Below are 27,889 nucleotides of genomic sequence, written 5' to 3' on the forward strand. Positions count from 1 at the left end.
GGTGTCTTACAACAAAAATTCACAAATGCAATGAAACCATTAACCATTCAACATGAATTAAGGTTTAGGAGGTAACATGTTCATAGCAAAACCCTTAGGATAAAGAAAGTTATTGCGCTAAGCACAGAAATTAACTCTGCCTCTTGGCCCTCAAGACTAAGACAAACTCTCACTTCGGTTTGTTAGGTAGGCTATGAGAGTAGCTTATCATTTGAGCCTTCATATGGAGGCATTAGAAAACTGTGAGCAATGTCTTCAATAGCAGTTTTACAAAAACTTGTCTTTTTTTTTTTTTTAGTCAACCTTTCCTTCATATAGAAACCAAAGCCATGATAGCCATAGTTAGAAAAAAAAAAAAAATCTGTGGAAAGGCAGATTTACATAATCTAGGTATACAGTATTGTCAGGACCTAACCTAATATTGGGAAATTTAAAGATTTTATAGCTAATATTTCTTAAGCCAGTGCTTCTCAAACTTTAATGGGCATATGCATACCACCTGGTAATCTTTATAAAATTTAGTTTCTTGGCTAACCATATACAGAAAACTGAAACTGTACCCCTTCCTTATACCTTATAAAACAATTAAGATGGATTAAAGACTTAAATGTAAAACCCAAAACCATAAAAACCCTAGAAGAAAACCTAGGCAATACCATTCAGGACATAGGCATGGGCAAATACTTCATGATGAAAATGCCAAAAGCAATTGCAGCAAAAGCCAGAATTGACAAATGGGATCTAATTAAACTAAAGAGCTTCTGCACAGAAAAGAAACTATCATCAGAGTGAACAGGCAACCTATAGAGTGGGAGAAAATTTTTGCAATCTACCCATCTGACAAAGGTCTAATATCTAGAATTTACAAGGAACGGAAACAAATTTATAAGAAAAAAAAAAAAAAACTAAAAAAGTGGGCAAAGATATGAACAGACACTTCTCAAAAGAAGACATTTACATGGCCAAAAAACATACAAAAAAAGCTCAATGTCACTGATCATTAGAGAAATGCAAATCAAAACCACAATGAGATACCATTTCATGCCAGTCAAAATGTGAATTATTAAAAAGTCAGGAAACAGTAGATGCTGGAGAGGATGTGGAGAAATAGGAATCCTTTTACACTGTAGGTGGGATTGTAAATCAGTTCAACCATTGTGTAAGACAGTTTGGTGATTCCTCAAGTATCTAGAACCAGAAATACCATTTGGCCAGCAATCCCATTATTGGGTATATACCCAAAGAAATATGAATTATTCTATAAAGACACATGCACATGTATGTTTATTGCAGCACTATTTACAATTGCAAAGTCATGGAACCAAACCAAATGCCTATCAATGATAGACTGGATAAAGAAAATGTGGTACATATATACCATGGAATACTATGCAGCCATAAAAAGGAATGAGATAATGTTCTTTGCAGGGACATGGATGAAGCTGAAAGTCATCATCCTCAGCAAACTAACACAGGAACAGAAAACCAAACACTGTATGTTCTCACTCATAAGTGAGAGTTGAACAATGAGAACACATGGACACAGGGAGGGGAACAACACACACCAGGTCCTGTTGAGGGATGGGGGCCATGGGAAGGGAACTTAGAAGACAGGCCAGTAGGTACAACAAACCACTATGGCACACATATGCCTATGTAACAAACCTGCACATTCTGTACAGGTATCCCAGAACTTAAAGTAAAATTTTAAATAGATTAAAACAAATAAAATTCAGTTTCTAATTCACTGGGTCTGGGCTGGGGCCTGGGAATTTGAATTTCTATCAGGCTCCTATGTGATGCTCTTGCTGCTAGTCCATGGACTACACTTTGAGGAGCAGATACCTCTTAGATATCAGAGGTCTCAAATGAGCTATTGACAGAAGTGTGAGGAAAGATAATTTTGAGTCCTCCATGACTCAGACCAAAGGCATTTCTTTATATCTTGGAGTTTTTTTTACTTGTTTTCCATTTAGCCCTCCTCTTCATCATTAGTATTATTATATTGTTTTACATTGAGCCTGTAATCCCAGCACTTTGGGAGGCCGAGGCGGGTGGATCACGAGGTCAAGAGATCAAGACCATCCTGGTCAACATGGTGAAACCCCGTCTCTACTAAAAATACAAAAAATTAGCTGGGCATGGTGGCGCGTGCCTGTAATCCCAGCTACTCAGGAGGCTGAGGCAGGAGAATTGCCTGAACCCAGGAGGCGGAGGTTGCGGTGAGCCGAGATAGCGCCATTGCACTCCAGCCTGGGTAACAAGAGCGAAACCCCGTTTCCAAAAAAAAAAAAAAAAAAAAAAACTAGTTTTGCATTCACTCAGTATTTTATGGCAGTAGTTCTCAACCTTGACTACTCTTTGTAATTCCACTTGGGAGCTTAAAAAAGATCCTGATGCCTGGTCCCATGCCCAGAGAGTCTTACCCTGCACCTTATCATGCACCTTAGATATGGGTATCTTTGTTATTTTGGCTGAAAGGATCTAGCATGGTAGGTAGCAAAGCTGATTTGTTTATGTGAGGAATGAAGTGATAAATGAAAGGGTTGACTTTATATTTGTGTATATTCTAGTAAGGGTCTTTTTGCAAGAAACTGAGACTCTCAAATGACTAAAGAGAAAAGTAGGAATATGGGGGTGGGTATTGTATGGAAAATTGGCAGGTAGCCCTAAAGGGAGTAGCCCTAAACTGTTAGGAAGAGGGAGCTATGAGGACCAGCTACTTTTCTCTAACTTTCTCTCTTGGTATCATTGTTTCTCTTAGCATATCTGCTCCAGTCTCCTTTCACTCTCACTGCTGGGTGGTTTATTCTGTTTTTCTCCTTCACAGCCTCTGCTTACTCCATGTTAACCTCAGCGAATGCCTGGGCCCATTCCTGACCTGTCTTCAGCAGCACCTGCAATTGCTGACAACTTCATTTTTAATTTTTGAACATGCATTTCAAATTGCTAATAAGGGGAATTTGATTGGAATAGTATGCTTTAGGACACTGGCACACCCAAGATTTAGTTGCTATTATTCACATATTCAGTCAATGCTGATGGGGGAGGGGCAGGAGGTGTTTGATGCCTAGAAAAAGAAATATAGCTAGCAAAGACTACCACTTCAGAGGAGCTGTGGGTAGGACTCTTGCCTTGGGAAGGAGTCTGTGGTGAGGCCAGCATTCTGTGGTTTGGTCCTTTTTATTCACTTTTTAAAAGAAAGTCATTTCTCCTCTGCATGGAGGTAGTTCAGTCATAGCATGACTTTCAGGCAGGGCCAAGAAATATAGCATGAGTTTTATTGGTCTCTTGTCTCTTCATACTTAGAGGGCAAACCAATAGGAACATTTCACATGGTCAGCAAAGGGAATCAGTTAAGCTAAACAGTTTAAACCAAACCACCTCAGATTTGAAATATCTTAATTTATTTTAATTCAATGTAAAAAGAAAAGAATCTATTCCATCCAAAATATCAACAAATGCATTGATCTTAGGGACAGCAAATACAGGAGAGGGAATAATATGGGCTTGTTTTGGTGAAGGCCTGATGGCCAGGGAGCCCCTCTCTGCCATTCCTAGTCATTTTTTGTTCCCCCACTGGAAATGCTGCTCCCTCATTCCCAGGATCCCAAAGTGTCTCAAAAGCACAGTGGCCATATTCTTGGAGGCGGTGGGTGTGCTCATGCATGTGCTCCTATGTACTAGGAGCAGGGAGGGGAGGGATCTTTGACAAAGCAGACACACAAGAGAACAAGCTCAAGCCCTTACCCCAGAATCTCAACTCCCTTCTTCTTTCTGTACTGTTTGTTGGGGGGCGAAAAATACTCTTCATCAGTGTTCCCCACACACGGGCTTTTAATGAGCTCTGTTTTTAGTTTTTATTTGCTGATCACTAAACTGAAGGGCAGGTCTTGCCTGTTCCCAGAGATAAAGAACTGCATGTATAACTTGTCTCTATCCAGCCAAACAAGCACCAGTTTCTCTTTGTTTTTCACAGTGTTTCTGAGAGATAAAAGGAAACCACCCAGACATGATGCATGACCATGGGAGGTTTTGAAATAATATTTTATAAACTCATTCCCTATTCCAAGTTGTGGATTAGGAGTAGAAAGAAAGGGGAATGGCACCACATATAGCATAAGTTGATTTTTTTTCTGGGTTAAAAAATAAGCAGGCAAATATACATGTACACAGACACACAACATATGAATAAATGTTCAGCTGAGGAAATAATAAGCCAATTTTTGGTTATAGGCATGAAAGTCAAATAAGAAAAATTTTAGGCAAATGAATATATCCCTGAAAATTCAGTCACTGTTTCCTACCACAAAAAATGCCTCTGTCATATGGATTCAAAATCAATATCGAGCCGAGCCAGATATATTCCCGGAAGACTATGGGATTCAATCAGGATAGAGTCCTATTAAGTGCATGCCCTTCAGGACTTTTAGCAGTTTTCTGAGAAAGAGGGGTTGATTTGAGACAAATGATGATGCAAGATTTTAAGTAGTATAAGACTAAACTTAAGATCAGTTGGCACTGTTAAAGGCACAAAGAGTAAATGTTTTCAATAGCAAATGAAAATTATGGTAGCAATTTGAATGGGTATATTCAGTCATTTAGGAGAAATTTACTATTAAGCTAAGGAAAGAAGACTTGGGGCTGATATGATAGGACAGTGGAGATGCTGCATAGGAAGATAGTGTCTTCAGGAATGTTAGGAGGAGTAAACCTAAGAGACAGAGAGAGTGGTTAATAAAAGGGAAATTTAAGTTGAAAGCCATGACATCATTATTTCAGCAAACAGAAAAAAAAAAAGAGGAGAAAGTAGTCTTACTGAAGCCAAGTCCATCTTACCTACTCTGCATTACTGTTTCTTTCCATCACTAGGCTCATGAGCTTTAGTTGCTCTATTGTAGACTCTTGTCTATATCTCGTCTCCAGTGCTAGATGGTAACTTCACTGTAGTGAAAAAATATGTCTCATGGTTTCTCAAATTTCTCCACAATACCTAGTGTGGGACCTTACTGGAATAGTGGCTCAATAAATGATAGTTGGCATAATTACTTAATTAATTAATGGCTTCCTCGTGAAGTAATTATTTTTCCAAATTACATGCTAGATTTGGGTAAACCAAAACCTGGATAATATTTTTCCTTCTAATGTCAGGTAAATCAGATGAGCAATTTATGAATTAAATCATTAGAAGTTTATTTCAAAAGGAATTGGCTGGTCTAATGCTGGATATTGGGTAGGAAAATTAAATGTGTCAGTTTTAGGAGAGAGGCCAAAATCCAACAGACTTTTCATTGATCCCAGATTCATTCAATCAGACTAAACTTCAGTGAGTTTTGGTTTTTGTTCATCTGACCAGTACGTTTCCTGTGTAGGTCTACATTTTGGGAAGATTGGCTTCATGAGAGCACAAGTCCTGTCTATTTTGCTCACTGTCATATCTCCAACATCTAGAATAATCTGGCCTGGAATGTAGTAGGGTCTTAAGAAACAATTGTGGAGGGGAGGGAAGCAGAGAGGGAGGGAGGAAAGGAATCAAGAGGGAAGGAAGGGAGGGCTCTGATTTTCATACCAGTTAGCCTGGCACTAACTCACTCACTCATCAGTTGTGATTTACCCTCCCCCTCAGATTCTATGTTAGGCACCAAGGATACCAAAATTATGAGGTACCACAGTGTTTGCTCCCAAACAATTAATAGTCTAGTGAAAGAGAAAGAGATCTAATACAACAGGTAGTAAGTACTGTGCACCAGAGCAAATGCCACTGTCATAAAGGGAGTGTGCCAATGGGAACATCTAATTTGTCCCAGGAAGGGCAGGATGCAAAACACATGGCTAACCTGAGTAGAATATTAATAAATGCAATGATGCTTTGAAGGCTTGAGAACCTGTTATTCTCTGTAGTCCTAAAACCAACTGTGGCCAGATTGAATAAAATATGGAAGACTATAAGTCATTACATTTTAGCCATTCTCTATTCAGAGTCATTTTGATGTTAGAAGTTATTTTGTCTTGACACTATTAGACTTGGGTTTCATTCAGGTAGTACCAATGCCTAGAGTGAGTCCATCATACTGCAGCTTATCACAGAATCATGGCTTTATAACTACAGTCTTTATAAGCACAAGTCTAAATAACACAAATTGAAGGTCCGTTGTTTGGGCCAGATCCTACATCGTATACCAGGAGTAACAGCTTTGTTAAGCATAATCAGTTAGGACTGCTATCTGTTCTTTTCTGAGCAAATCCTTGTTCCTGTGACAAGGATTAATGATATAACAGCCAAAAGGTAGTCTTTGTATTTTATAGCAACTTATAGCAGTAAAGGTGTGTGTTTTCCATTGAAACAGCAAGTTTTTTAAACAGGGTAGATAAACTTGACAACAAAGGAAGAATCAGTGGTAAAAAAGAATAAATTGTTGTTGACTAAGTTTATTTACATATAGCACAGGATTCTGTGGATATGATGCTAGACTTCTTAAGCAAGAAAATTCAGTGTCTAAGAAAAAAGAAGATCCTGCTTTGACTTCTGCTTCTGTATTTCCTTATTCAGGTGCTGACTCCAGCACAGATCAAATCAATTTGCCAGGCAATTCTGGACTCTGGGAAGCAGTATGCCATAAAGAAGAGGAAACCATTCCCCCTGATGTATTCTTATTATGGAACTGAATACTTGGGTGAGTGAAGGTGTTGGCATGGGCCTGTAGGATGGAGAAAGTCTCTAATATTAATACAGAATAAAGGCTGGAAGATTTTGTTTTTGCTGTAGGTCATTACTATTCATTTAATATGAAGTACATTAAAATGTTCTTTAAAAACATATACTGATAGATAACACAAATCACAAGTTAATATTTGTTTTCATAGTCTACCTGACAGAAATGTAGCTATTTTAACAATTACTTTCACTAAAGACTAATATCTTTATTCTAGATTGTAAGCTCATTGGCCCAATTTTTCTGAAAGATTATGAATGCTTTTCACACACGATTGCAGATAATGCCTCTGCATAGGGAAGCAGGATTCAGTGGCTAATATTTTGAAGGTTTTAATAGTAGTGGATTAAACAGCCAATTGAATTGTAATGGCTAATGTTGAACTCTGGGCCATGCAAAAAATAAAAAAGTAGTTACTCTTGTTTTGAGTTCTTCAGTGGCTCACCATTACTACTGAGCAAGATTTGCAAGGTCCTTTATGGACCACCTGCCTCTTTTTCTAGATTCAAGCTGTATCTTTACCCTCCAGGTTCTGTCCAGCATAGTCTCCCACATGCAGTGTTCTCTTTCTACCTTTGCCCAGGTTCCTTTTGCCTAGAATGCCCTACTTCCCTCAGCCTCTTTATCTATCTGTAATAATTATACCTACAATTCAAGACTCTGCTCAGACATCATTAATCTCCTGCAAAATGTTCTGTGCTTTTGGAAAGAGGGTTGTTGATTCCTCTGTGGAGAAATATTCACAAGTTTCAGGTTTTCTCCCAAAGCAAAATTGGATAACATGCTGTCATCCTCTGCATACTTCTATTGGAGCCCTTATCACACTGTAATTAGTGGCTTACCTGCCTAACTGCCTGAGCAGGCTTTGTGCCCCTTCAGGATGGAAACATTCTCTCATTTATCTTCATGATCCCTAGACCTTTACCACAGAGCCTGCACATAAGGGAACCCAAAAGAATGAATGAATATCTAATAAAGAACTTCAACGAGTCTTCTCAAAGAAATTTTACATTTCTGTTTAAGTTTCTCTACAATCAGACCCTGAGACAAGGATTTGGGTGTAAAGGGTTTATTTGAAAGGTAATTTCAGAAAGTGTTGATAGAGGAGTAGAGAAATGAGACAGGAAAGAGAAAGAAGCTAATTGAGTATGTAATAATGAGCGATTGTGGACAACTGAGACTCAGTTCCCCTAGGGAACTTAGAGACTTTATAGAACACGTCTCAGAATTGTTTCACCCAAATGGGGAAGAAGCTGGGGTATTCATCCACCAACTCTCTGCTCTATTGATTGGCTGCTCCTAGAGTTGTTAATTCCCTAGCAATTCTGTCCTGCCCCTTTAGGCAGGGCATACTCTGTGGCCAGAGAAAGCCTCAGGCAGAATGATAGATGCTTGAAATATGAAGTGGGAGCAAAGATGCACCTGAATGGTGAGTGTGGATGAGGTGATAAGCCAGGGCACTGACAGTGTCTGCTATAGTCCCCTAATCTATTCCATTCATTTTTCTGGTTTTATTTTTTGAGACAAGGTCTCTGTCTGTCACCCAGGCTGGAGTGCAGTGGTATGATCATAGCTAACTGCAACCTCGACCTCCAGAGCTCAGGTGATCCTCCCGCCTCAGCCTTCCAAGTAGCTAGGACCACAGGCATGCTTCACTATGCCTGGCCAATTTTTATCTTTAAAACTTTTTTATGGAGACAGGATCTTGTTATGTTGCCCAGGCTGGCCTGGAATTCCTTGGCTCACGTGATCCTCCCACCTCAGCCACCCGATATTTTTCAGGTTTTCTTTAGAGAAATTAACATTCTGGCTTTTTACATATATCGCTTGAACTAGATTTCTATCTAATGCATATACATATTTGCCTGAAAAGCAAGCTTTTTTCCCCAACAATTCCAAATCCAGCAAAATAAAGGTATTTTCAAATTTCATGATCAAATGTTAAAAGCAATAGAAATTTTGACTGAATACAAACTGTAAAGCTGTTTCCAGGGAGTCAAAAGTTCTGAGTATGGCAAAGTAAAACATGCCTGAATACAAAGAGAAAGGTTTAAAATTATAGAGTTGAGTTTAAAGAGCAAGCCATCAGAATATATTAACCCTAGTACCATCCACTAATCAGGATTCTACTAACTGGGAATGAGCAAAAACTCCTAGAGAGACTGGGCTTTACCTTTGTTAGGCTAACTTCTTTTCCAAAGGCAGGTTCAGGCCTTTGCTAGTTCAATACCCTTTGCTAGTTCAGAATTCTCTTAGGAATTCTCAAAACTTTGCTCAGATGACACTATCTGTATGGAATCTTCAGCATCCCCTCCACCCTTGAGGCCAAGTTAAGCGCTCCTCCATCCTTTCTATTAGTCCTTGTAGCAGTTGTGGTTCTCTAGACAAACAGAATATGATTTATTATATAAATAAATTATTTATTATAAGGAATTGGCTCACATGATTATGGAGGCTGAGAAAGCCAGATCCAGGGAAGCCAATAATGTAAGTTTCAGTCTGAGTCCAAATCTGAAGTCAGGAGAAGGCCAATGTCCCAGTTCAAAGACAGTCAGGCAGAAAAAACTAATTCTTACTCACACTTTGTTCTATTCAGCCCTTCAGTGAATTGGATGAGATCCACCCACATTGGAGAGGGCAATGTGCTTCGCTAAGTGAACAGATTCAAATGTTAGTTATATCCAGAAACACCCTCACAGAAACACTCAGAAGTGACATTTAACCAAACATCTGGACACTCCTTGGCCAAGTCAAGTTGGCACACAGAATTAACCATCGTATTTCTGGTATACATTTCTCGTAGAACACTTATCACTTCATATTCTAATTATTTCTTTACAAATCTGGCTGTCTCATTGGACTGAATGGAGAGGCCTTCAAAGGTATCAACCAAATCATGTTTATATGTATAACCAGGGTTAGTCAGTGCCTAATATGCAAGTGCTGAATGTAAAGAATTAAGTAAATGAATATCAATAACTAGTCTTTAACATTATAAAAGAGGGATTTAGTCTGTTTTGTGCAGTGATCTATCCTCAGCACCTAGAACAGTATCTGGTACAGAGTAGATGCTTAATATTTGTGTGTTGAATGAATGAATAAAAAAATAAATGTTTAGGATACCTAGACCAAATTATTTTCAAGCATTTTAAGAAATTTTTTGTGAAAGCTATTGATATTTCAATTACAAAGTTTTAAAAGATCTCTTTACTGAAACAAAGATTGGTCAGCAAACTTCTTCTGTAAAGGGCTAGAGATAGTAAATATTTTTGGCTTTCTGGGCCATACAGTCTCTGACACAAATACAACACTGCTGTTGTAGCCAGAAAGCAGCTATAGAAAATATGCAAATGAATGAGGATGGCTATTCTTTAATAAAACTTTATTTAGAAAAACTGGCAATGAGCCATATTTGGCCTGCAGGCTATAGTTTGATAGAAGCCTAGTTCTTAGGCATCTTAGTTATCACATTACTATATGAGCTTTCAAGTAATATTGGCATTATTATTGTTTTTTATCCTGTTGTTTATCTTTTCACTAAATCAAACTGGTTGTCCTCCCAGTTGTGTGAATTTTATGCCTTGTTTGTTAACACAGGGGCAGCTCATGGCTTGTCGTCTATTCTTCAGATGCTTCTTTCTTACCATGAGCATCTGAAGCCCTCAGATCGGGAGCTGGTATGGCAAAGCGTGGACTTTCTCATGGAACAGGAACAAAACTGCAACTGGCCACCTGAGCTTGGCGAGACCATCGAGAGAGAGAATGAGCTGGTGCACTGGTGCCATGGCGCTCCAGGTCTTACACACTCTGTTATCTAAAAACATTGACTTTCATCTAGGTTAGCCACAGGGAGGTACCTTTTCTGAGAAGTGAGGATAACTCATCTTATGTCATTACTGTGTGAGATAACAAGGTCAAGATGAAATTTTTCAAAGCCAAAAAATTCCTGATCAGTAAACAACTTCTGAAAATGGTCCTCTATATTTTAATATATATGAGCTACATCTATTTGTTTATAAAGTTAAACTAGAATTGTCCAATAGAAGCATAATATGGGCCACATATGTAATTTAACTTGTTAGTAACCTCATTAAAAAAGTGAAATCAGGTAAATTAATTTTAGTAATATATATTATAGATCTCAATATACCCCAAATATTATCATTTCCATGTGTATCCAATTTAAAAATTGAGATATTTCACATTTTAAAAATATTCAGTCCTTGAAATCCAGCATATACTGTATTCTTATGTCAAATGTCAATTATACTAGCCACGTTTCAAGTGCTAAGTACCTACATTGGATAGTGCTGATCTGGAGCCTGGCAATTCAAAATGTGGCCACTGGAACCAGTAGCATGGGCAACTGAGAGCTTGATAGAAATCCAGAATCTCAGGCCCCATCCTAGATCCACTGAATCAAAATCTACATTTTAACAGTATCCTTAGGTAAATTGTATGCACTTTAAAGGTTGAGATGTACTGTTCTACAACTCTTCTTCCAATGAAAATTTCCATCAGTACCAAAGAAAATGTCTAGAAACATGAAAAGCTATCCCCAGTAATCTCTGTGGAACTGAGGCTGGAAATTTAGCAAACCCCTTCTTTCCCCCCTTTTAAAAATTTCATCACATTGCTAATTAAGCTTTCAGAGAAGGGGTAATTTGAAAAAAAAAAAAGTTAAATTCAAATAATTAATATGGGTTAGATAGCTAGGGGAGAGATTTAAAAATACCAAAATAGTACAAAATTCTTAGGTTCCGAGTCAATTTAATTTTCAAGAAGCTTCAATTCCACAAGCACACTTTTAAAATATGTTTGATTTTTTTTTTTACTTTTTTACCTGAGTTTTATTACCTCTTCCCCCCATGAATTAATGTTCTTTAATCCAACTATAATTTCATTTTGGGGGTTACAGTTTGAGTTGATGAATAATGATCCCAGAAAGTATAGTCTTGAGTTGATGCATAATGTAAGTTGCAGTCCATTGGTCATATTTTTTCTGCCTGCTACATTTACCTATGAAAGAAAGTTCAAAATATGTCCTTGTACCAGTATCCATGCATTGTGCATTGTGTCCAGGCTAACTCCTGCCAGTTATAATTTGAGTCCATTTCTTTTTAATTTGGCCTTTTTTGGGAAAAAAAAAAAAAGTTGTTTACCATGCTGGAAATGATACTCCTTCTTGTTATGCTCAATTCTTCCATTTTTCATTTATTTTAATTATTCTCAGTGATGGTCTCTGTATATTCTCCAAGCATCCCAGCCAGGATCCTTGAATTTTGGAGATACCCTAATTTAAACACAGAGTATTTTAAAAGCATTCAATGTGCTAGTAAAAGTCCTGAAAAAAGTGGGATGATAATCTACTAAAATGAGTGACTGGGTCAGTTAATTGTCTTGCAGGGAAATTATTCCATCCTTTCTGTACACTGTCTCTGTACACTGCCACCTGTCTCTGTAAATCATTTACCATAACAGTGCAGCATAGAATTCATCACTTTGGAGACTACATCCTCCTTTATCATTCATGTTCAGTATCTAGAGAATATTAAACATGGGATTTAAAGAAAAATCATTCAATCCACATATTCACTGAACTACCAAAAATAAACCAATTCACAACTGAATAAAAAACTAAGTGGGGCCCATTATTTCTACCCACCCCTACCCCCATCTCAACGGTATTGGTCTTTCTTTGAATAGATGCTCTAAAAACAGCATCAAGATTGTTAATAAGTCTAATAAATGCAGTCTAAGGACCACCAAGATTTTGCAGAAGTTGGCAACAGCAAACTCTCTAAAAATTCTCTACAGGAAACGAACTATAAAATAATTTTCATTTATTTAAAGAAAACATTTTTGAGAGTAGATTTATGAACAGTGCAGATGGTTTGAGGCAGCAGACAAATTCTGTGATTAAAAACCTGCTAGAAATAATCCACAACGTGGAGCTTCATTAATGATACCTTATCTGTTTCTATAATTGTTTCCTATTGATGTTCCTTCAACCCACCTCTACAGGTAACAAGCCTAGTTATCATTTATACAGTGTAGAAATAGTTCTTGACTTTAAGTTAATAACTCCAGCTTCTAATTTCAGCTCCAACACTAACCAGTTTGCTGACCTTAAGAAAGGGTTACTTTCTTTTGTGCCTTTGTCTCTTTATCTGTAAAATGAGCACATTGAGACTCACTAGTGGAATTCAATCATTTTATCACCGTAGACCCCCTTTTATACTTTGGACCCTTGCCATTCCTGAGGGCTGTGTCTCAAAAGCTTTGTGAACAAGACATTTATAAATACCTTGTGTGGCACTGGCACATAGGTTTTTCTTAATAAGTGCAATAAAGTATTACAGGAAAATTAATATGACCTCTTCATAACCTTGATGATTCTGAAATACAGGACCAAAGTCATTTACAAAATCATTAAAACAAATGCTGTGGTTAAAATAAACTCTCAACTGCATTAGGTTACATCATTGCTGTGGTAACACTGACAGTGCATTTCTTTTACTCTGCATGAAGTATAGATGTGGGCATTTAAAAAAAAAAAAAACTCATTTTGTAAAGGCTGTTAGGTAGGTGACTTTGAATAAAGAACAACAAGGCTTTTGCAGGACAGATATCATTGGTCATTAAGCTCTGTAGTGCACACCATAAAATGCATGCCTCAGCGAAATTACACAACTCGGAATGGACCTGAGTGGTGATTCTCCAGTATGTTGAAGCTACACGTGCCAACTCTGGCTGTCAGAAGGCCTTGCTAGGTCTTATATTTTCTGAAGTTTAGTGTCTCAAACCATATTTATTAAGTAACAATGAATTCCTTTCCCAGTTGCATTTAGCAAAGACATCATTGCTGACTCAGGCTACTTATCAATGCACAATAATTAGTGTTCCTATGATGAAATGATATGGTTCCTGATTCCTATAAAAAGGAAAGAAACCTACCATTCCTTTTCTTTTTTTTTAATTAAGCCACCTTATTGTGACTTCCATTATGTTGGGTAAGGAGCCAATGGGTTTAGAAGTTTTGCAAGGTCACTTCCATGTACCATTCTGTGATCCAGGATGCAGGAAGAGGCTCTTTCACCCTGGCCGGAACCACAGGATCAATACCTTTTAATCTGTCTGGGACTCGGCCTGGTATAGCAATTAGACCATCTCACCCTTCTTCCTTCTACATCTCTCATCTATACCCCAGCATCAGCCTGTGCTGGGGTGAGAAATGGGGCACTTTATGGTCAACAGACATTTATGAGGCTCTTGGCATTTGCCAGACACCATGCCACACACTAGTGGAACAAAAGTGAACAAGATACGGTTTCTGCTCTTGAGTAGTTTGCATGGTATTAGGAGAGCCAGCAATGGAAATAGGTAATTTTAATTGGGTTCTGTGTAAGTGCTAAAGTTCGTATAGGGAGAAATGAAAGCTCAGAGGGGTTACTCATGCTGCCTCCAGGCCCAGGCAAGGCTTCCTGAAGGTTGTGATGCTTGAAGTAAGTTAGCCAGACCAAGAAAGGTACAAAGCTTATTCCAAGAAAAGTGAACCACATTGGTAGTTAGAAGCATGAAAGCACTGCAGGTGGTTTGGTTCTACTGAAGTGAAAAGATTCAAGAACGGAATGGAGGAGAAGAGGTGGAAAAATAGAAAAGGAGCTCAGTCACAAAGGGCCTTCTGCGTCATGCTAAAGCATCTGGGTAATAGGGAGTCATTTTGGTAGTTTAGGCAGGGGAATGTCATGGTCACATTATGGTCCCAGAAAGGCCACTCACTGCCACTGAATGAGTTTAAGTCATGGCAGACCTGGGGGCAGGAAGCTAAAGCAATCATCTAGGAAGGACATTTAGAGCCTGAGGAAGGCCAGCAAGAGCAGGGCCTTCCCACCCGCCCGTTCTTTGAATGGCTGTAATGCCCTCACTCTTCAACAAGCTCTTTGCTCAGGGTCTAGAAGTAGAGCTTGCTGTCAAGAGAAACCTGTAAGGGAGCAGGGAAGCAGAATAGGCCAAAGAGGACCATGTCTTACCTGGAGGCTAGCTTCACCCTAAGTCTGAGGAGAAGCTAAGAAACACAGATTATATCAAGAAACTGGGTCTCTCTTGAGGCAAGGAAGCTGATATTTTGTATCCCTGTGTTATCCCTGTGTCATCCCTGTGAGGGGTGGCTGCATAGCATAGCCTCTCATTTGTCTGAGGGAAAATCTCTCAAGAAGATGTAGCAGTGAGCTTTGTTAGTTACCAGCTCTCACAGGAACTGGGAAATGAGGCATTTGGTCAGTAAGGTAAAGCTGATCCATGCAGGTCATCAACAGCATCCAATACACCTGGCTAATTCCCTACCAACCTCCAATAATCAGATTAGATGGTTTCACTCCTCTAGTAGTCATTTCCTTCTGCCGAGTGTGTGGGCTGGGAGACCTCCTGTGTGCTTCCATGAGACTTCTATTGCCCCTCACATAGTCTAATACTTCCAGTTAAGCTGAAAAACACCATGAAGATAGAGACTTTCTAAATGCTTAGCACCTACTACTGTGCCTGGCATATAGTAGATGCCCAATTAATATTGAAATATTTACCAAGTTCTGCAAAATGTCTTTTTCATTGGCTTTCTATTTTTTAAGTGAAGCTTTTCCCTTTTTTAAAATTAAGGTGAAATTTACATAATATACAATTAACCATTTTATTATTTTTTTTGTTTTCTCAACTTTTATTATGATTCATTGGGCACATGTGCTGGTTTGTTACATGGGTAAATTGCATGTCACTGGGGTTTGGTGTACAGAGGATTTTGTCATGCAGATAGTGAGCACAGTACCAAATAGATAGTTTTTCAACCCTTACCCTCTTCCTACCCTCCCTGCTCAAGGAGACCCTGGTGTCTATTGTTCCCATATTTATGTCCATGTGTTCTCATCATTTAGCTCCCACTTATCAGTGAGAACATACAGTATTTAGTTTTCTATTCCTGCATTCATTTGCTAAGGATAATGGCCTCCAGCTCTATCCATGTTCCTGCAAAGGACATGATCCCTTTTTTATTGCTGCATAGTATTCCATGGTATATATGTACCACATTTTCTCTATCCAGTCCACCATTGATGGGCATCTAGGTTGTCTCCATGTGTTTGCTGTTGTGAATAGTGCTATGATGAACATGTAGATCACTTCTGTCTTTCTACCCACATAATCGGCTCACAACTACCCTGTTACCCTTCTTTAGGTCTATCCTGATACCACTAAAATTGGGACATTTTGTCCATAATAATCACATTGTCATACAAAAATAAAAACCAACCAGTCCACAACAAAAACACTTTCATTGGTTCCCTGATAATCATAGAGTACAGTCCAAGCTATCTAACTAGTCTAGCCTTCTTCCTCACTAGCCTGTTGGTTAGAACATTGCCCCACTAGCCTTCATGTGGCTTGTCCTTTCTGGCTCCATATCTTTGCCCTTGCTAATCTTGGTGCTAGATAGAATGCCCTCCCTGCTTCATCTTGAGCCTGGAGTTTACTATGTATCCTTCAAAGTTCTGAAAAAGTGCTCCTTCCATTTAGGGCCTCATCAGCTATCTCCGTAGGGAACTTCCACCTTTCTGATTCCAATAGTATTATTGAGAGAACCATTTATTTTATGTTCCAGCAGCATCATGAACTACATATCCTATTATGTATTAGTCATAAGTATATATTTTTATCTCCCTTTATAGAGAATGCCTTCTTGAAGGGTGGTAGTCATGTTTAGTATTTATTTAATATCACCCATTGCTGGGACTGAGTATATAATTTGGAAGGCCCATAGAAAAATGAAAATGCAAGTTCTTTTTAGAAAAATTATTGAGAATTTCAAGGTGGTAATAGCAGAGCATTAAACTCAACATGGGACCCTTTTAAGGAGTATGGGCTGTAGAGTGCACAGGTGGCATGCCCATGAAACTAGCCTTGCCTAGGGCTGTGCATACAGTACATAATCAATGACTACTTTCAAATGAATGGATGCAATGAATGAATGCATGATTAAATAAATTCAGTTCTTTTAATATAATTCTTTAGTTTGTGCAAGATACTTTGTTCCTAAAACTGAAGTAGGAGAATGCTGTAGGTAATCATTGTCAGTAGTTGACTGGAAAGCATTGACTGAGCAAAGAGCTTGTTGCTATGTAAATATTAATCAAAGGGTATATTAAAGGATACACTTAAAAAGAGGATGAAATCATGACTCTCATACAAATATAAAAAGAATACATGTGAACCATTTTACTGAGCTCATTATTTAATGAGGGAACCAGAAAGATGTTACAACTGTTTCAAAGGAAAATCCAAAGAGTAGACATATTTATATAGGCCATTAGGAATGCTGAAATAAATTTGCTTAATAAATGCAAAACTGGCTTCTTCCACAGAGGCAGAGGGAAGTCAACCTCTACTAGACAGAATGTGAATTTCTAGGGACAAAAAATATTTACATTACTGTCAGTTTTCTATAAGACAGTTTCTATCTCTACAGAGTTGTAAAATAGCCTAGTCAAAGCAATGAAAGGCAATGATAACCCTGATTGACTATATTTCAGTCTTTCACACTTTTTATATAGGAGAAAAGTAGGTTATGCAGGAAAGAATGTGATCTTGTGATAACCTCCTCACTGAATATGAACACCCAGAACTTGGGGAAAATCATTTCTATTAATAGCTGTTGCTTCTCTTGTTTCCATTTCTGCCTTTGTAATTGATATTACTTTGGTTAAAGAGCTTTGAAGGAACAATGCTTTCCTTGGAACAATCAGGGTGGGAAGGACTCACTTCACAGCTGAAGTAGAAGTCTTGGCAAGGTCCTTCTGGAGCATTGTTTTTCTTGGAAAGATGCCCAGTTTTGCTCTTAAGAAAATGTGTGTAGTTATACGTACTTAAACATTACAAATGTAAAACTACAAATTCATTACAGGATAAATATTTAGCCGTTTCAAATAACCAAATATACATAATGCTTACTAGAGTATACATCATTAAATATTAACCCATTTATAAATTAAATTTTAGATTTTATCTATATATGTCAATTTAAAATGTTGCTTTTTCTCCCAGGGCCAACCCCATAATAAAATTAAAACAAATTAAAATCTCACCAGAAAAATAAGACTCTTATAGAACATTCTAGCACCTTCCTACTCAAAGTGTGGTCTTTAGAAGGATGCTTCTTAGGAATGTATATCTCAAGCCCCACATCAGAACTATCATATTAGAATCTGTGTTTTAACAGTACTCAGGTTATTCATGAGCTTTTTATAGTTCTAGAAGTTCTGCTCCAGAATATTAAGTCCTGAAAGTCACCTCTAATGTTTTTGATGTTTTCACAGGAATTGCCTATCTGTTTGCCAAAGCTTATCTGGTTTCCAAGAAACCGCAGTACCTGGATACATGTATTCGGTGTGGGGAGCTCACGTGGCAGAAAGGCCTGCTAAAGAAGGGGCCTGGGATTTGCCACGGAGTAGCTGGCAGTGCCTATGTCTTCCTGCTGCTGTACCGGCTCACAGGAAACTCTAAATATATCTACAGAGCTCAAAGGTCAGCTGTTCTTTATAGGTCTTTTTTTTTTATTTTTTTATTAATTTTCAAAATTTAAATCTAATTAATTTTCTGAATTAGTAATATAGTCAATTCAAACATGGTTTGAAAAGTGTAAAAATAAATACATCAACTGTGCCCTGCAGCCATGCAGTTGACTTCTCTGGAGATAGTTTCTTGGTTATCTTCCCAAAGATATTCTGTGTACGTAGTGTATAGGTAAATGTCTTAATCCATTTGAGTTGCTATAAAGGAATACTTGAGGGTGGGTGCTTTATCAAGAAAAAGTTTCCTTTGGCTCATGGTTCTGCAGGCTGTACAAGAAGCATCACTAACATTTTCTTCTGGTAAGAGCTTCAGGAAGCTTCTACTCATGACAGAAGAAGAAGGAAAAAGCAGACATCACAAGGCGAGAGAAGAAGGGAGAGAGAAGGAAAGTGCCAGGCTCTTTTAAATAATCATCTCGTGGGAACAAATAGAGTGAGAACTCATTCATTACCAAGAGGATGGCATCAATCTGTTCATGAGTGATCTGCCTCTGTGACCCAACCATTTCCCACTAGGTCCCATCTGCAATACTGAGGATCAAATTTCAACATGAGATTTGAAGGGTAAAATACCTAAACTATAATACATACATACATATGTGTGTGTGTATTTGTCCACATATGTGTGTGTATGTGTTTATTTGTCTCTCTTTTTTATCCAAATGATAGCATCTTGCTATCTTAGTGATCGCCCTATATCAGTACAGAAAGAGCTTATTTAAACATTTTTATTATTGCATAGCATTATATCGTATGAATGCACCATAATTTATTTAACCAGTCCCATATAGGAAGATATTTAGGTTATTTCCAATACTGTGTACTACAAATATTGCTGTGATGAATAATCTTGTGCATATATCATTTTACATATGTATAGGTATATCTAAAAGATAAATTTCTGGAAATGGAATTGTTGGGCCAAAGGAAATATATATCTCCTATGTGTGTATGTGTGTGTGTGTGTGTGTGTGTGTGTGTATACATATATTATATATACATATCTCCTATATATGTTATATAAATAAATATATATAAATATATATATTTGTAATTTTGACAGACAATATAAAATTTTCCTCTATAGTTTATTTCCTGTAAACCTAATAAAGGTGAAACATCTGCTATATAACAGACAACATTGCGTTTAATAGATATTACCTCTGACTGGTGATCTGGGTAAACTGAGCCAGGGGCCATAAAAGAACTATAAATAATCTGATAGAAAGCACAGGTAGGGGCTTCCCTGAATGCAGAGTGGCATGAAAGTAGCATTCACTTTGAAGGGACTTAGGTGTCTAGAACCATAAATGCTTACAACAGACATTTGTGTGGCACCTAGGTCTTCTAAGCCAGAGTGGTCTTTCATACCCACCCATGTAGTCTGGTTCCCATCAATCTGAGCTGTCACTTGGTGGAGGCAGGAGGGGGTGCTAGAGTAGTGCCTGTACTGTTATGAAGATTCCCACTAAAAGTGCATAACTGATGATTATCAAATTGACTGTATGACATTTAACAAATCACTTATTACAATGAGCTAAGTGACAAGTGACCTTTAACAAGGTCACACAACTTTTAGCAAGTCACTTAGCTCATTTTAACAAGTGATTCTCAATATCTTCATTCATAAAATACAGAAAATAGTACCTACATCATAGGGATGTTTGGTAGTTTCAACTAGTTAATATATGAAAAATTGTTTAGAATAATGCTTGGCACATAGTAACTGCGGTGTAAATGTTCGTTATTATTACTATAATTCCAGACTTTTCTTTATGCATAAATGTTTGTTCACATAGATGTATATGTGTACATGTATATTTTAATGAGCTCCTACTATTATAGATGTGTAATAGTTCTATACGTACTATTTATAGCTTGCTTGCTTGCTTGCTTATTTATGTATTTGATACAGGTTCTCACTCTATCACCTAGGCTGGAGTACAGTGGTGTGATTCATGGCTCACTGTAGCTTGGAACTTGTGGGCACACCTTAGCCTCCTGAGTAGCTAGGGCTACAGGTTCATGCCACCATACATGGCTGATACCATCTGGATCTGTGTCCCTACCAAATATCATGTCTAATTATAATCCCAGTGTTGAAGATGGGGCCAGGTAGGAGGTGATTGGAGCCTGGGGACAGAGTTCTCACGAATGGTTTGGCAACATCCCCTCTTGGTACTCTATAGTGATAGAATTCTCAAGAGATCTGGTTATTTAAAAGTGCATAGCACTTCCTCCTGCTCTCTTGCTCCTGACTAGTGGAACTCAATCTTTCCCAGAAGCTGCTATGATTCCTGTACAGCCTGCAGAACTATGAGACAATTAAACCTCTTTTCTTTGTAAATTACCCAGTCTCAGGTATTTCTTTATAGCAGTGCCAGAATGGATTAAAACAACAACAATTATTATTATTATTATTATTATTATTATTATTATTATTTTGTAGAGACAGGATTTTGCTATGTTGCCCAGGCTGGCCTTGAACACCTGGCCTCAAGCAATTCTGCCTCAGCCTCCCAAAATACTGAGATTACAGGTGTGAGCCCACCACCTCCCCACTATGTTTGCAGCTTATAATTTTAAACGAACAATTTTTAAAGGCCATTCTTTATTTCATTTTGTATAAATGTATCTCATTTTTTAAGTGGCTATATAGTTACTCACTATGTATGTACCATAATTAACCAATCCCTAAATAATGGACACTTGGTATGTGTGTAATCTTTACTAATACAAACAAAATTTCCCCAAATATCCAATACATATATTTCTGTGCACTTGCGAAAGCACTTGTCAGAGAAATTTTAGAATTGAAATCATTAGGTCCATAGGTATTTCTAGGTCCATAACTAGCCTGTCTTTATCCTTTGCCCATTTTTTTCCTGTTGTGATTGTAACTCTTTGTCAATATATGTTGTAAATATTTTCCTGCTTTGCCATTTCTCTTTAAATTTTGTCCTAGCCTTTTGTCATACCAAACTTTTAAGTATTTTTCTTGTCAAAGTTTTTAATCTTTTCTTTAAAACTTCTAGATTTTGTGTTATGCTTTAAACGACCCTTCCCAATTCAGGTTTAGAAAACAAGTATTATGTAAATTACTTATAATAAATTACTTATATGGGCTTATAATAATTTTATGATTTTATTTTAACATTAAAATTTTTGATTCTGCTAGAACTTTTAAAATAGTCTCAGATGTATATCTTTTCTTGTTTATTAAAAAAATTCTAATAGCATCTGTTGACCAGTTACCCCCATAATTTGAAATATCAATTTTTTCATAAACTGAATTTATATAAATATATGAGTTCCATACTTTCCCCTATTCAACCTATTATTCTCTCATTTATTCTTTTAATTGTATTTTAGAGTCAATTTGTCATACTTAAAAAAGTCTTACAGAAATTTGATTGGAACTTCATTGAATTTACAGATTACTTAATGAGAATCAGCATCTTTAGAATATTGAGTTTTTCCATCTAGGAATATGGTATACCTTTCCATTTATTTAAGTTTAAACAAATATAATTTGGTAAAGTTTTGATCTTATGAAAAAGATCTTGTATGTTTCTTGTTAATTTTATTCCTGGGTATTTTATGTTTCCAGGTTTATTGTGAGTGGAATCTTTTCCTTCATTATATTTTCACACCATTCATTACTGGTATATATGAAAGTTCTTAAAACATACACATCACTGAATCTTTTCATTCTAATATGTAATTTTTATATAAATATAGATTTTATAAGTATTTTACTTTTTATAAATATTATAATAACATATCTAGCTGCCTTAATTAACTCCATTACTGTTTCTATTAGTTTTTTATTAGATTCTGTCGGGTTTTCTAAATAGATACACACACATCTGCAAATAACTATGATTCTGTTACTTCCTTTCTCATGTGCATGGTGTTTTTTTTCCACTACATGGTTCTCTATAACAATGCAACCCTATAAAAATGTTCAATAGTAAGAGTGGTAGTAAACACCCTTGCTTTTTATGCTGATTTTACTAGGAATGCTTCTATGTTTTACCATGGTTTTTATATTCACTTCTTATAATGTTTATCCTGTTAGATTATAACACTTCTCTGTTCAGTGTAATCCAATAGCTTCCTATATGATTCAGAGTAATGCCAGTCTTTCCTATGAATGAAAGGTCCTACATGATCTAGTTTCCCATTACCTCTCTAATCTCATTCCCTACTCTTCTTCCACCTGGTTCTTTCCAACACTGTGGTTTCCTTGTAATTCCATTAGGATACCAGGTAGACTCCATCTCAAGGCCTTGGAAGTTTTGGTTCCCTCCACCTGTAATGCTCACTTTCTACATATATCTCCTAACTCACCTATTTCATTCAGACTTTCACTCAAAAGTCATTTTCTCATAAAGGCCTTCCCAAACCAACTTATCTAATATTTAATGTTTAAAAAACATAAACTATTTTTCATGATATTTACATGAATGCACTGAATGGCAAATACTAACTTATGTAAGTCTTCAATTTGAAGCTCTATTGTTTAGGAAATCTGTTTATATATTTGATTCGTGGTTTCCTTCAAGCCAGATCTTTTGTTTCCCAAATACAGAAAAAGAAAGTAATTCTGGATATCATCTAGGCTAGTGGGATTTCACCTTTGGGATAAATTTCATCAGAAATGAATGAAATTCATTCATTTGCTATAAAGTCTATTAAAAGAGATCAGAACACTTCTATTTTCTGTAATTTTAAATATTTTAACTTTTAAAAACTTTGTGTAAATGTATGGGATTCAAGTGTAATTTTGTTATTTGGATAGATTGCATAGTGGTGAAACTGGGACTTTAGGGTATCCATCACTCAAATAACGAACTTTGTACACATTATTTTCTGGCAGGCCAGTCCTAGCTTACAGAGTCTTAGTTATAAGATTTGGGGTTCAGGGCTCTAAAGAGACAACTTACATTTTTTACTAACAGGTAGAATACTGGAAATGTTCAGGTAATATCTGTATTGTTTGGGTATTGTGTGAACAACTGCAACCAAATGTGTAGGAAAGAGACTATTCCAGTGAACAGTTTGCAAACAGAGGATACACAGCCTTTGGTGTAGAGTGAAGCAGGCTTTCAGAGAACGAGAGAGGGCTGCCCAGGTCAGGTCCTTTTATGCAAATGAAGGATTGAAACTCAGTTCCTATTGGTCAGTGCAGCTGAGCCCTGATTGGCCAGGGCAGTTGACTCTGTTTGGCTTAGGTGTGATATGATTGATTAGTTTCCAGGCTCAAAACTGGAAGTCTCTGTCACCTGTTTCTTCCAAATGGCGGGTGGAGAGCTGGTGTATCTTGGCTCTCACAACAGGAACTGGTTTGGAGAAAGAAAGGTCCTGTGATGCTTTTACAACATCTTTCTCAGAACACAGAGTACATAATCACTCCCTCACCCAGCCATAGCTACCTGGTTCTGTTTTAACTTGGAGCACCTCACTTTGCTATGAGGAGCCCATTTTGTCTGTCAGCTAGGGGCATACTTTAACAATTGCATGTTAAAAAATATGTTCCTCCCTAAAATGAATATTACTTGGTTGTCATCTATTATTTAACATACAGTTGGATTTTATGGCTGCAGAAAAATATTTGACAACTTCTTAATTTTCTTGTATGCTTATTCAGTTACTTAGGTTTTCTAACTCTTCTTTGTGGTAGTGAATGTATTTCTATAAAACCATCTAGTTCATATGAATTTTCAAATTTTTGACATAGAGCTCCAATAATATAGTTCCATAATATTTTTAATTTCCTATCCCTGTGGCTGTGTGCCCTTTGTGATTTCTAATGCTTTTCCTTCTTGGTCAGATGCACCAGTGATTTTTTTCTATCTTGTTAATCCTTTCAAGGAACTAGCTCCTGGTTTTGCTTATTAATTTTTTTGTTTTTGTCTTTTGTTTGTTTTCCACTGTTACTTCCCTTTATTTTGTTATGTTCTAGAGTTTTAAAATGCATAATTAGAAAGCATTCCATCATTTTATTAATAATAATAGTAACTCACAAATCTATAAATTTTCTTCTGCATTCATTTTGGTCATAATCAATAGGTTTTGATAAGAAATGTTTTCATATTTTATTGTGTCTTCCATTCTTTTTAGTTCTGTAATTAGCATACAGACTTCTATTTTGACTGAGAACATTTTAGAAAAAATAATTTGTTTAATATTGCACCACTGGATAGATTTTTGAAATATTTTTTACAAATAATAACACAATACAGGTCAGAATACAATGAAACTGCTACTCTCAGACATTGCTGGTACTATTTTAAGTTGCTATGTATCATTTAGAAATTATTTTGAAAAGCATAGAAAATATTTAGCATATTTTTAAGTGAAAAAAATACAGTATACCAAATCATATATACTTTAATAACTTGTAATAATGCAATAAATAAATGAGTGCATGGGAGAAAAGGTCAGAAGAAGAGCTAGCCACATTGTGTGTTTCTTCTATAGCATGATTTTATAAATCATCTTTCATGATTATGTTTTACAACTCTTTTATAACATGCTTATGTAAAAAGTAATGTTTTCCATTTACTGAATGATTGCTATATGCTCAGAGTCTAATATATGATATCCTTTATCTTTACATATAACACTATCCAGTTCTGCAACTTCACCATTTTAAAGTCAAATTGAGAAATTAGCCAAAGGTCATACAACATGAAATTATCAAATTAGTGTATCTCAGCTCCAAAGCCCTTGCTCTTTCTTCTTTACCAGGGATGCTTAATCTAGGATTTGTGAGTTTGCTTGAGAAAGTGATTGTGTCTCAAACTTAAATGTAGCATTTCCTTCCATTCTGAATGTAGGTAATAAGTCACAGAAGTATTAGTAGGTGTGACTTTGCAAACAATATGATTAATAGATATTCTCATGTGGTATTACTCTTGTTACAGATATTATAAAATATATTCATATCACTAGCTAGAAATGTTAGCAATTATTAAACCCATTACTGTATCTTGGCATTTAATGTGTTAGCAAATAATACATATGTTATTACATCACAAATGTGGCTTTAAAATTTTTGTTGTTTTAATATAATTAGTTTCCTTTGGAATCCTGTGTGGTTTATTTTATACACTTGAAAACTTTTTTTTTTTCCTGAGGAGCCAGACTGATGCTATATCATGAGATGCTGGCTATATTATTACAAATTCTGAAGTAACTCTTATGATGCATTATTATTCTACTGTTTAAATTTTAAATTTCATTTTAAAATTGTGGCATATTCAGGAAAACAGTTATAGAAAAATTGTACCAAATAGAGTTGCAGTCTGTTTCTTGCTGATTTATTGAGCCCTAAAAAAATCAAATAATTACCCTTTGTAAGACCCCCTATATAGTAGCAGTAACCTAAATTTATGACAGTATCAGTGCTTGGGCCTTACCAAGCTATGAACTCCAGCCTCTGAATTGGTGATTATTTGTGTTTTTGATGAGAATAAGTAGAGCAAGTCAGTAAAAAAGATGATGTAGGTAACAACACTTTGAAAGCTGTAAACCACCATAAAAATATTACTTATTATAAATAATCTGAATAGTATTTTAAGTTGCTATGTATCATTTATAAATTATTTTGAAAAGCATAGAAAATATTTAGCATGTTTTTAAGTGAAAAAAATACAGTATACCAAATCACATATACTTTAATAACATGTAATAATGCAATAAATAAATGAGTGCATGGGGGAAAAGGTTAGAAGAAGAGCTAGCGTTTGTGGTAAATATGGGTAAAAGGAAAAAGGTCTTTCATAAGGAATTTAGAGGCCTGTGATTCAATTTAAGGCAGATGTCTCAAAAATAATCTGTCACGTAGCTGCATTTGCTATTTGATGATATCATTGTAAAAGGTTGCTGCCTTTTCCTATTCATCTTATTCCCTTGTTTGCTCACAGCACAGATTGTATAAAATCTTGCCCATTTATTTTCAAAGTCTCTGTTTTTGTCACATGTAAATGAAAAACCTAGCTCAGAAGTAATATGCCTGCAGAAACGCAGCATATTTACTTTTTTAAAGAAATAGTCATATATCAGTTTGCTTCTTTTCAAGATAAATAAAAGTAGAACAATTTGTCTGGCTTTTTTTTTTTAACTTTAATTACTGGATGACAGATAGAATGAAATCCTTTGCTTTGCAAACTCTGAGAATAGTTGGATTTGCTTGCCAGCATAATTTGTTGTGAAACATACACAGTTATATAATGGATCTTCTCCTTTTTCTAACAGAGAAAATGTGTTTCTTAAAATACTTAATTATATAATTCTGGTAAGAAAATTATGCTAAAACTTTAATAGAAGAGAAGGAAGCAACCCAAGGTCCACAATATGGAAACATTAATGTTAAACTGTTCATATTTTCTTCTTCTTCTCTTAGGTTTGCTCAATTCTTATTTACTGAGGAATTTAAGGCTGGTTCTCGGGTCCTTGAAAGTATATACAGCTTGTATGAAGGCTTCTCTGGGACAGTGTGCTTTCTGATTGACCTGCTCCAGCCCAATCAGGCTGAATTCCCTCTCTTCAGCGTCTTTGTTTAGAAGGCTCCATCTTCCACTGTGGCCCTGCAGCGATCCCCTGAGATTTTCTGAGCCGAGCTGAAGCAGTTTCCACATAAGCCACATTCAATGGTATCACAACCATGAGCCTTAACATTGCCACCAGAGGGAAGGAATCAGGCAGGTGAAGGCAACATGATGCCAGACTTGAGAGAGGATCTGCAAAACAAAGATACCACAACTCATCTCAGAACTGCAGAGATTTAATGTTTCAGGGAATAGATGTGAAAGTAGGGATCATAGGAAAAGGGGAAAGAAAAATGATCTGTTTTTTAGTTATACATAGAAAACCAAACTGAAAGTGTGGACTATGGCAAGAAATACGCTAATACCTTTGCAGTATGAATGAGAATTTGACCATTTCTGTGTGCCCTCTACCCCTAAATTCATAAATAAAGACAATCAAAAGCTAAAATAATTGCCCAGCTGAAAACTGCTAGGAGGGATGCATTGTGAGGTTGCTGACACACATAAAAAAACCTCTTGGTTCTCCTGTGCTTATAGTTATTGAAATTTATGGTTTTTACTGAGTAAAGATATTTGCATATGAATCTATTTTTTTCATTATTCTGGGCAATTTAAAGAAATCATATCATAACTTAGGTCAGATACTAAAATGTGAAGTTTTCTTAGGCCTTAGAACAACTCTTTTCCTGGTTCCTTTTTTCCCCAAAGCTCAATTAGAATAGCAAAATGTATAAGCTAGTAAATTTATACTATAGCAAGTGTTGCTGTCAAGTGATTTTCTCCAGAGTACGTGTGAACTGTGTATTGTCTATTGTTAGTAATTTTTAAAATGCCTTTATGTACATAATCTTTATGAAGCTATTAGCTGAACTATAAAATATACTCTTGGTAAAAATCACTAATTTCAAAGATCAGGGTAACGACTACAAAGATGTGTCATTTCTGCCATTGTCTGGGACAGGTAGACACAGGCTGAGAAAGTCACCAGTGATTGTGGAAATAA

The 27,889-nt window shown here is 36.4% G+C and overlaps 1 protein-coding gene across 2 annotated transcripts in view; it reads left to right on the forward strand.

Moving 5' to 3' along the window:
• Positions 1-27,422, forward strand: part of LANCL3 (LanC like 3) — a 92,357-nt gene extending 64,935 nt beyond the window's left edge. Inside the window, exons 2-5 of one of the 2 annotated variants that reach the window (XM_032261628.1) lie at positions 6,551-6,674; positions 10,311-10,508; positions 18,074-18,281; positions 26,742-27,422. In XM_032261628.1, the coding sequence (XP_032117519.1) occupies positions 6,551-6,674; positions 10,311-10,508; positions 18,074-18,281; positions 26,742-26,901 (690 nt within the window). In that variant the 3' untranslated portion in view covers positions 26,902-27,422. Of the gene's footprint in view, positions 1-6,550; positions 6,675-10,310; positions 10,509-18,073; positions 18,282-19,415; positions 20,254-26,741 lie in introns of those variants that run through there. The other variant, XM_032261629.1, reaches the window with a different exon arrangement.
• Positions 27,423-27,889: the final 467 nt, after the last annotated feature.

The sequence above is a fragment of the Sapajus apella genome, unplaced genomic scaffold (genome assembly GCF_009761245.1).
Source record: "Sapajus apella isolate SASKATOON/1434 unplaced genomic scaffold, GSC_monkey_1.0 scaffold125, whole genome shotgun sequence".
NCBI classification, from domain to species: Eukaryota; Metazoa; Chordata; class Mammalia; order Primates; family Cebidae; genus Sapajus; species Sapajus apella.